General features: G+C 38.1%; 1 protein-coding gene across 1 annotated transcript; it reads right to left on the reverse strand.

Annotated features, from left to right (window-relative positions):
- Nucleotides 1-4,582: 4,582 nt before the first annotated feature.
- LOC122431463 (60S ribosomal protein L6-like) lies at nt 4,583-4,937 on the reverse strand (the record flags this gene model as incomplete). The annotated part of the gene is made up of 1 exon (XM_043452791.1): nt 4,583-4,937. A coding segment is annotated over one exon (336 nt), but the record flags the coding sequence as incomplete, so codon positions are not given.
- Between the last annotated feature and the right edge of the window lie 6,666 nt (nt 4,938-11,603).

An 11,603-nucleotide genomic window follows, 5' to 3' on the forward strand; every position in this document is an offset into this window, starting at 1 on the left:
TACAGGTCAAAATAAATTCTTACAAAGAAATAAGGATAAATTGCCTACCTTGAAGAAAAATGACTTCTATTCTCCTTTTCTCTTCTAAGCTCATTGTTCACAAGCAAACGAAGACTCTAAGAACTCAAGCTGTATCAAGTATCAATAAACAGCCATTTACAGCTGGTCATACAGCCATTTGGTGGTTGCTCTTATGTGCACCAAGCTGACTTCGGAGCTGAACTTCTGTTTTGAACAATCCAATGAGTCACTTAACCTTCCTTTACCTTTTGAAAACAGGGATAAATTGTTCTGTGGCTCATTTCATGAGCTGATGTGACTGTCTATGAGTTTATGTCTGCAAAACAATCTGAATCTTTCTCTCTCTCTCTCTCTCTCTCTCACACACACACACATACATAATGTGAAGTATTATCAAAGCAAGTTGCTGGAATTCTGGTCCAGAATCTAAAGAGGAAACTCATGACATTGGATTTTTCCTATATGTTTACACAGATTGGATAAAAGAGAAAATTATTCATTACCTGGAAAAAGGAGACAAACATGCTATGGTTGCCCAAAGACATGTGTATGCATCTCTCAGAGAAGTCTCCAATGACTTGACAATGATTTCTCAAACATTCACTTGTTCAGTCGCTCAGTCATGTCTGACTCTTTGCGACCCCATGGACTGCAGAATATGAGGCTTCCCTGTCCTTCACTATCTCCCAGAGTTTGCTATGACCCAGCAATCCCACTCCTGGGTATACATACCGAGGAAACCAGATCTGAAAGAGACACGTGTACCCCAATGTTCATTGCAGCACTGTTTATAATAGCCAGGACATGGAAGCAACCTAGATGCCCATCAGCAGATGAATGGATAAGGAAGTTGTGGTACATATACACTATGGAATATTACTCAGCCATTAAAAAGAATTCATTTGAATCAGTTCTAATGAGATGGATGAAACTGGAGCCCATTATACAGAGTGAAGTAAGCCAGAAAGAAAAACACCAATATAGTATACTAACGCATATATATGGAATTTAAAAAGATGGTAATGATAACCCTATATGTAAAACAAAAAGAGACACAGATGTACAGAACAGACTTTTAGACTCTGTGGGAGAAGGCGAGGGTGGGATGTTCTGAGAGAATAGCATTGAAACAAGTATACTATCAAGGGTGAAACAGATCACCAGCCCAGGCTGGATGCATGAGACGGGTGCTCAGGGCTGGTGCACTGGGAAGACCCAGAGGGATGGGATGGGGAGGGAGGCTGGAGGGGGGATTGGGATGGGGAACACATGTAAATCCATGGCTGATTCATGTCAATGTATAGCAAAAACCACTACAATATTGTAAAGTAATTAGCCTCCAACTAATAAAAATAAATGGAAAAAAAAATTCACAGGACACCATCACCTCTTAAAGATACACATTAAATTCTCAAAAACATAAGAACATTGAATCTGGAAAAGCAACTCTCTCGTTCATGTCCCAGCTTGTGATACTAATAGACATGTAACTGCTCAGATTATAAGCCTAGATTCATTTATTCATTGCCTTCAATACATCCCCACATCCTCTCACTCTTCGGTATTGCCATCTTTCTATTCACTCTTTGTCCCTTTATATTCACTGCTTATGCTTTACTCTAGGCAGCCGCCATTCTCTTACCTTGGCAACTGTGAGTTTTTCATCTGATCTTGCCTTCTGTCCTTTGTTTCTCCATTCCACACGCATCAGTTCAGTTCAGTCGCTCAGTCATGTCCGACTCTTTGCGACCCCATGGACTGCAGCACGCCAGGCCTCCCTGTCCGTCACCAACTCCCGGAACTTGCGCAAACTCACGTCCATAGAGTCAGTGATCCCATCCAACCTTTTCATCCTCTGTCACCCCCTTCTCCTCTTGCCTTCAATCTTTCCCAGCATCCAGGTCTTTTCCAATGAGTCAGTTCTTTGCATCAGGTAGCCAAAGTATTGGAGTTTCAGCTTCAGCATCAGTCCTTCCAATGAATATTCAGGACTGATTTCCTTTAGGATGAACTGGTTGGATCTCCACATGCATAGTCCCACTCAATTTATCCTTTAACCCTTCCATTTAATCCTATACTCTTTCACTTTCTCAGGTAAAGACTTTGCATCGTGTATACTGAATTGAATTCTACAAAAGCAAAATTTTGTTTCATCCATCTGGATTTTGCATGAAAGGCAGAATAATGAAGTGGTTGAGAGCAACACCTTCAGAAGCAAGGTGCTTATAGTCAGATCCCAAATCTATCCCATTCTCTCTATAAAGCCTGAGCTTCAGTTCCTCCTTGCTAGTATAGAGATAATATGACCTACTTTATAGAGCAATAATTAGTACTAAGTGAGATAAATTAATTCACTGAACACTTATTAGGGAATCAATAGTGTTAGTTCTTCTTCTTATATTTTAGCCAAAATATTAATAAATCTCAAATTTATTATTTCCTTTTTGTGAGCACTTTCCTACCACCATCCCAATCCTGCCACCATTGTAACCAATCACTGCTCATTTTGTTCTTTTCTACATTCTGTAGATGATAGTCAAAACTTACATATGTTTGAAATGGTTGACTATCTTCTTGGGTACTGTGAGGACATCTTGAATGTATCCCTGGGTCATAGTTATACCAATATTTCTATTTCTGCAACAAATTTTGCTAAGAATAAGGACTTAACAAATATGTATTGAAGGAAAAATATAAAACTATCGAGCCAAGTTATCCCTGTTACAAAATACTTGAGAGAGAGAAAATCAGGATGTCATTTCTCCTGGGTAATGTGGGATCCCCAGGAGCTTTGTGGTAGGAATGAACGTTTTTTTTTTTCTCATAAGTGTGAATGTTCGTTTTCTTTACATTCTCAAGTAAGTATTCTATGGCAAACAGTCTCTGTTGATTAAATTTTACTTTCAGAGCAATCCCTCTCCCACTTGCAGCTGACTTTTTCATTGACCCATAAACCTAAAATGGTTTGTTCAGCTAAGGGCCCCAGAGGGTTTGAGATAATCACAGTTTAGCATTCTCCAGAGAACAATTATTATAAAAATAGCTTAGGAATTTCTGTTTAGTTGCTCAACTGTTTGGGATCAGCACTGATTAAGATGAACTTGTCTTTCCTGAATATATTTATATCATAAATCCATAATTAAACTCCAGCACAAATTTGCTGAAAATGGCAATGTTAGTTGATCTCTATTGTTATGATTGCATTACAAAATACTAGAATACTGTACTTTTAAGTAAATGAACTATTAAAAGCCCATTGATTTTTAGTTCCTAAGGTCAACATTTCTTCTAGTTTTTTGAAAAGTAATTTGTCTATTGACTTTGCCTTATTGTGAAAGAAATAAAAATGATGCATTTTAAGTGGTCATCAAAAGATTTAATCAGAAGTGTGGCTTTAAGCATTTTGCAGAATATTGAATTTGACTTCTTGATACTTCTGCATTTGTCCCCAGTACAAAAGTTAAAAGTATCATCAATATTAGCAGATAGATGCAAACTATTACATATAGGATGAATAAACAACAAAGTCTTATTGCATAGCGTAAGAAACTATGATCAATATATTGTGATAAGCCCTAACAGAAAAGATTATAAAACATAATATATATGTATTAATATATAACTGAATCACTTTGCTATACTGCAAAAATTAACACAGATTAAATCAACTATACTTCAATAAAATTTTTAAAGTATCATCAGTAGTAAATTTTGCTAGCCTGAATAATAAAGGAAAGCATAATGAATAATAAAATATCCCAGTTCTGTGGCACCATATAAATGCAAGATAAAGGTACACAGAAATCTCCTCTAAGGACTTCAAGGTAATTCGTGCTCCTTTTTGTAAATTCTTGAGGTAGTTGACAAAGCATTATGTGTCTCCTAAGGCAAAAACCTTTCTTCCTGCAGCCCTCTAGCTTCCTGTTCAGTGAGTTGCCATCTAAAGGGTCAGAGTATCTCTTATTGTAGCAGGTTTAAAGTACCTGTTGCTCTGAATAGCACCAAAATATTATTTTTTAAGGATTTTTAAAAAATTTCCATCCCAATTAAACACCAATCTCAGACACAAGGTCTAGATCAGAAGTATTTGAAGGTTTAGTGTCTGAATGTAGATTTAGAGAATACACTCTATAGATCAAAAGAATATTGGTTAACTACAACTAGGAATTTGAATATATGACAAGGATACAAACAAATTCTTAACTGGACAGTGCATAAGCCAATATTTTTTTTAGATTATTATAGTATCCTTTGATCACATATTTGCCCATTTAAATAGTGTCTGTATGTTAGATCTTTGATATACATGATCCATCAGCTAGGAATGACTGTTTAGAGGATCCTGTAGACTTCTAAACAACAATTCCAAAACAATCTGGCAAGAAAAAGTTGAACAGATAATGCCTACAATTTGCAACAACATTTTCCTGTTAAATTTTATTTCTGGTACATCCTTTTAAGTTTGAACATATAGAACTATTACATTTGTTTCAATAACAATAAATAACAATAATCAATCTTGATTGATAGGATTTTTTTTTAATGGAAAAATTATTTTAATTAGGTTCTTTGCAAGAAGTTCAGAATACTACTTTGTGAGGGTAAATTCCATTTGTGAGAGCAAACACATAGCGGAGGTAGCCCTGGAACTGAGGGACAGCGTTGATTCTTCGCAGAATTTGTGAGTCCACAGCTTTCTGATCAACCTTGCGCTGCTCTGTGATCTCCTTTTTCTCTCTCTCTGTGTCGAAGATCTCACCCTCCTGGTGTCTCGGCTTATGCAGCTTCTTCTTCTTAAAGTAAGTGTCAGTGAGATGTTCTGGGATTTTCACACCACTGATATCAATTTTGGTGGAGGTGGCAATGACAAATTTCTGGTGTGTTCTACGCAGAGGAACTCGATTGAGGGATAAAGATTGATAGGATTTTGGGGGCGATTTCCAACATTATCTCTTTGTACAGCGTGGAATAAACTTTTGTCTACAAATATTTACCTATGTTTATTTTTATGCAGCGTGAACTCATATAAAACTAAGTTCAAATATTAGAGTTCACATTTTCAGTTTTGCAGATGAAATTGTTACATATCTATTAATTAAGGAGGAAAATTGAAAACTATCAATATTATTACAACTAATAAAATAGTAAGAAGCCAGTGTGTAGGTATGTATATGTGTATGTAAATCAAGGACTTTCTATAGGCCATCAATAATCAGTAATTAAATGAAATTAGAAAACATTCTATTTGTAACACCAAGAAAAACTATTAAATAAAGGTAGTACATTTCGAGACTTTTATATCTTCATAGTGTAAGATTTTAGCTTCATTTCAAAAAAGATACCACTTAAACATCACTTATTCAAGAGATTTAAAAAGTCTCAAAAGCAATAAAGGAATATACCTTCGATATAGATACCTGATGCTTTAGATAACACTTGAAATAAATGATCTCTATTATTCCTTAGAGGGTTATAATTCTAGAACTCTATTTTCTACATTTCTGTGTGAGAACATGCGGGATCATGTTTTAATGATAGTTGAAGAGAATTACTAAGGAAACAAAGAGGAAAATATCAATATAAGAGCAAAATTGTCATGGAATATATTTTTCTGCTTGAGAGAATAATGAACAGGAGAAGTTAGACATAGTAACATGAAATACATTAGAATATCTTCTATAAGAATTTTTTAAATCAACAAATAAAGATAAGTTTTAAAATAAACATTAGGTGTTTCATAAATACTATTTTTTCTCAAAATGATATCTTCATAAGTTTATATTATTTATAAACAGAAGAACAAAATTCAAATCTAAGCCTTTTCATTATGAATTTGTTTCTGCTCACAGTAAAACTATTCTCCATCATTTCCTAGAAGACTTTATTGTATTTTGCAATTAAGAATATATACTAGTGGTACTATCAATTAATGTACATTCACATGGTAGGTAGCATGATGGGAGTGACATCAGCAAGACCCTAAAATAGGAGGCCCTGGATCCTCCTTCCCCCCAAAAAGCACCAATACAAAAATCTGTAGGCAAATCCCTTTGTGCGATATCTGGCAACTAGTTTAGAATATTCTGCATCCCAGGCAAGCATAAAATCAGACACAGGCAAACCAGTATGAAAATCTGAGATACTTTCTCATCAGAATTCTTACCCTCACAAGAACACAATATGATTGAGAGGAAAGCTACCTCCCAGTTTTTCCCTGGGGAGGTGAGAAGTTGGACCACTTGCTCAGTGCCCTAATTTTTCTGACACTTTTCAAAGTATTATCTTCAGTTAATGGATATGAAACATGTGTTATCATTGTTGTTCAGTAACTAAGAGGTTTCAGACTCTTTGGACTGTAACATACAGACTCCTGTCCTCCACTATCTCAAATTCATGTCATTGAGTCAATGATATTATCTTACCATCTCACATGACATACATAGTTGTTAAATGCAGAATTAATATTAAGGGGGACAGAGTAAGAATGTAGTTTTTATACATGACTGAACTTAAGTTGTTACCAATTTAAAGTAGAATCTTTTTTTTTTTTTTTTCACCAGGAAGGTCTTTAAAGTAGAATCTTATGATTATAAGGTACTTTGTGTAAGGCCCATGGTAACCACAAAGAAAATATCTATAAATATTACATCAAGGAAAAGATAAATTAGTAAAATCATATCAAAACAAAAAATCAACAAAGCACAAAGGAAAACAAGAAGAAAGAAAACAGGGACAAAAGAACTATAAGAGAAATTGTAAGTATTAACAAAATGGCAATGGTAAATCCTTTACTATAAACAATTACCTTAAATGTAGATGGAGGGAGGGAGGAGCCAAGATGGCGGAGGAGTAGGACGGGGAGACCACTTTCTCTCCTACAAATTCATCAAAAGAATAACTGAATGCAGAGCAAACCTCACAAAACAACTTCTGATCGCTAGCTGAGGTCATCAGGCGCCCAGAAAAGCAGACCATTGTCTTCGAAAGGAGGTAGGACAAAATATAAAGGATAAAAAGTGAGACAAAAGAGCTAAGGACGGAGACCCGTCCCGGGAAGGGAGTCTTAGGCGGCCTTGCTTGGGCTAGGGTCCGGGCCTGAGTGCCCTGAGGACAATCGGAGGGAGCTTCTGTGAGGCGCCAACTTGAACTGTGGGAGACCAAGGGGGAGAGAGTTGACCGGCCGGAACACACTGCCGGCTGTTCGCAGAACAAAGGGACGGAGAAAGTCCCAAGAAGAGGTCGCAGGCTGCGGACCCGCCCAGCCCCGCCGGAGGCAGGAGGCAGGGGGGAGGGGAAGGTCGCGGCGAGACACAGGGCGCAGGCACCCGACCGGCGCGGGCGGGGACTGGGGCTGGGGACGCGGAGGGCGGAAGGCGCGCGCACCCGACTGGCGCCAGCGGAAACTGAGACTGGGTCCGCGGAAGGGAGTGAGTGCGCCACACCTGGGGATAGTGCGCCCATCAAGCCCCTCGCTGCCTGGACCGCTCTGACGGGGAAGGCACAGAGAGCAGGCGCAGCTTTCCCTTCCGCGCTTTTGTGTAACACCCGAGGGCTGGAACCTAGCGCAGCGCGGGGCGCGCTCCATATAGAACAGCCGGGAGCCTGAGCAGCGGCAGACGGAGAAAGCAGCGTCAGCCCCTCCCGGCAGCGCCAGCCCGCCCCCGCAGGGCCAGCCCCTCCCCACAGCGTCAGCCCCGCCCCGCAGCGCCAGCCCCTCCCCGCAGCGTCAGCCCCTCCCAGCAGCGCAACGGAACTAGCTGACTGAATAAGAGTCCACCTCCGCCCGCCTGTGTCAGGGCGGAAATGAGGGTCTGAAGAGACCGGCAAACAGAAGCCAAATAAACAAAGGGAACCGCTTCAGAAGGGACTGGTGCAGCAGATTAAAATCCCTCTAGAAAACACCGACTTCACTGGAAGGGCCCTGTAGATATCGAGAAGTGTAAGCTGGAACGAGGAGCTATCTGAAACTGAGCCGAACCCACACTGACCGCAGCAGCTCCAGAGAAACTCCTAGATATATTTTTACTTTTTTTTTCTAAGTAAGGAAAAAAAAAAAATTTTTTTTTTCTTTTTATATTTTTCTTTTTTATTTTTTCTCTTTTATTTTCCTTTAAAATTCCCTATTACTCCCCCATTACTCCTTAACTTTCATTTTCATAGATTTTTACGATTTTTTTAATTAGGGGGAAAAAAAAATTTTTCTTTCTTTCTTTCTTTTTTTTTCTTTTTTTCTTTTTCTTTTTTTTTCTTTTTTCTTCTTTTTTTTTTCTTTCCATTTTCTCTTTTATTTTCTATTTTTCTTTTTCTCTTATTTCTTTTAAAGTCCTCTAGTACTCCTCTACTACTCTTCATTTTCATTTTCACTACACTATAACCTTACCAAAAAAAAAAAAAGAGAAGCCCTATCTTTAAACCGAAGATTATTCTCTCCCAATCTTGACTCTCTGTTTTCTACCTCAGAACACCTCTATTTCATCCTTTCCCCTTCTCTTCCCAATCCAATTCTGTGAATCCTTGTAGGTGTCTGAGATACGGAGAACACTCTGGGAACAGACAGCTGCGTAGATCTGTCTCTCTCCTCTTGAGTCCCCCTTTTTCTCCTCCTGCTCATCTCTATCTCCCTCCTCCCTTTTCTCCCTCCTCCCTTTTCTCCTGTTCATGTAACTCTGTGAACCTCTCTGGGTGTCCCTAACAGGGGAGAATCTTTTTGCCATTAACCTAGAAGTTTTATTATCAGTGCTGTATAGTTGGAGAAGTCCTGAGACTACAGGAAGAATAAAACTGAAATCCAGAGGCAGGAAACTTAAGCCCAAAACCTGAGAACACCAGAAAACTCCTGACTACATGGAACTTTAAGTAATAAGTGACCGTCAAAAAGCCTCCATACCTACACTGAAACCAACCACCACCCAAGAGCCAATAAGTTTTAGAGCAAGACATACCACGCAAATTCTCCAGCAACACAGGAACATAGCCCCGAATGTCAACATACAGACTGCCCAAGGTGACACCTAACACATAGACCCATCTCAAAACTCATTACTGGGCACTCCATTGCTCTCCAAAAAGAAGAAATCAAGTTCCACGCACCAGAACACTGACGCAAGCTTCCCTAACCGGGAAACCTTGACAAGCCAATCGTCTAACCCCACCCACTGGGTAAATCCTCCACAATAAAAAGGAACCACAGACCTCCAGAATACAGAAAGTCCACTCCAGACACAGCAATCTAAACAAGATGAAAAGGCAAAGAAATACCCAACAGGTAAAGGAACATGAAAAATGCCCACCAAGTCAAACAAAAGAGGAGGAGATAGGGAATCTACCTGAAAAAGAATTTAGAATAATGATAATAAAAATGATCCAAAATCTTGAAAACAAAATGGAGTTACAGATAAATAGCCTGGAGCAAAGATTGAAAAGATACAAGAATTGTTTAATAAAGACCTAGAAGAAATAAAAAAGAGTCAATTAAAAATGAACAATGCAATGAATGAGATCAAAAACACTTTGGAGGGAACCAAGAGTAGAATAACGGAGACAGAAGATAGGATAAGTGAGGTAGAAGATAAAATGGTGGAAATAAATGAAGCAGAGAGGGAAAAAGAAAAAAGGATCAAAAGAAATGAGGACAACCTCAGGGACCTCTGGGACACTGTGAAACGCCCCAACATTCGAATCATAGGAGTTCCAGAAGAAGAAGACAAAAAGAAAGGCCATGAGAAAATACTCGAGGAGATAATAGCTGAAAACTTCCCTAAAATGGGGAAGGAAATAGCCACTCAAGTCCAAGAAACCCAGAGAGTCCCAAACAGGATAAACCCAAGGCGAAACACCCCAAGACACATAATAATCAAACTAACGAAGATCAAACACAAAGAACAAATATTAAAAGCAGCAAGGGAAAAACAACAAATAACACACAAAGGGATCCCCATAAGGATAACAGCTGACCTATCAATAGAAACCCTCCAGGCCAGAAGGGAATGGCAGGACGTCCTGAAACTACAACCATAGATTACTGTATCCAGCAAGGATCTCAATTCAAGATATGAAAGAGAACTCAAAAAGCATTTACAGTATTAAGCAAAACTGAGAGAATTCAGGCACCAACCAAACCAGCTCTTCAAGCAAATGCTAAAGGGATCTTCGCTTAGACAGGAAATCAGAAAGGTTGTATAAACGTGAACCCAAAACAACAAAGTAAATGGCAACGGGACCACACCTATCAATAATTACCTTAAATGTAAATGGGTTGAATGCCCCAACCAAAAGAAAAAGATTGGCTGAATGGATACAAAAACAAGACCCCCATATATGCTGTCTACAAGAGACCCACCTCAAAACAAGAGACACATACAGACTAAAAGTGAAGGGCTGGAAAAAAATATTTCATGCAAATGGAGACCAAAAGAAAGCAGGAGTCGCAATACTCATATCAGATAAATAGACTTTCAAATAAAGGATGTGAAAAGAGACAAAGAAGGACACTACATAATGATCAAAGGATCAATCCAAGAAGAAGATATAACAATTATAAATATATATGCACCAAACATAGGAGCACCGCAATATGTACGGCAAACACTAACGAGTATGAAAGAGGAAATTAATAGTAACACAATAATAGCGGGAGACTTTAATACCCCACTCACAACTATGGATAGATCAACTAAACAGAAAATTAACAAGAAAACACAAACTTTAAATGACACAATGGACCAGCTAGACCTAATTGATATCTATAGGACATTTCACCCCAAAACAAGCAACTTCACCTTTTTCTCAAGTGCACACGGAACCTTCTCCAGAATAGATCACATCCTGGGCCATAAATCTAGTCTTGGAAAATTCAAAAAATTGAAATCATTCCAGTCATCTTTTCTGACCACAGTGCAGTAAGATTAGATCTCAATTACAGGAAAAAATTGTTAAAAATTCAAACATATGGAGGCTAAATAACACGCTTCTGAATAACCAACAAATCATAGAAGAAATCAAAAAAGAAATCAAAATATGTATACAAATGAATGAAAATGAAAACACAACCCAAAACCTATGGGACACTGTAAAAGCAGTGCTGTAAAAGCAGTGCTAAGGGGAAGGTTCATAACATTACAGGCTTACATCAAAAAACAAGAAAAAAGCCAAATAAATAACCTAACTCTACACCTAAAGCAATTAGAGAAGGAAGAAATGAAGAACCTCAGGGTTAGCAGAAGGAAAGAAATCTTAAAAATCAGGGCAGAAATAAATGCAAAAGAAACTAAAGAGACCATAGCAAAAATCAACAAGGCTAAAAGCTGGTTTTTTGAAAAAATAAACAAAATTGACAAACCATTAGCAAGACTCATTAAGAAGCAAAGAGAGAAGAACCAAATTAACAAAATTAGAAATGAAATGGAAAGATCACAACAGACAACAATGAAATACAAAGGATCATAAGAGACTACTACCAGGCACTCTATGCCAATAAAAGGGACAACTTGATGAAATGGGACAAATTCTTGAGAAAAGGTATAACTTTCCAAAACTGAACCAGGAAAAATAGAAGATCTAAACAGAAAACCCATCACAGGCAA

This window comes from Cervus canadensis, chromosome 29, assembly GCF_019320065.1.
Source record: "Cervus canadensis isolate Bull #8, Minnesota chromosome 29, ASM1932006v1, whole genome shotgun sequence".
Classification (NCBI taxonomy): Eukaryota; Metazoa; Chordata; class Mammalia; order Artiodactyla; family Cervidae; genus Cervus; species Cervus canadensis.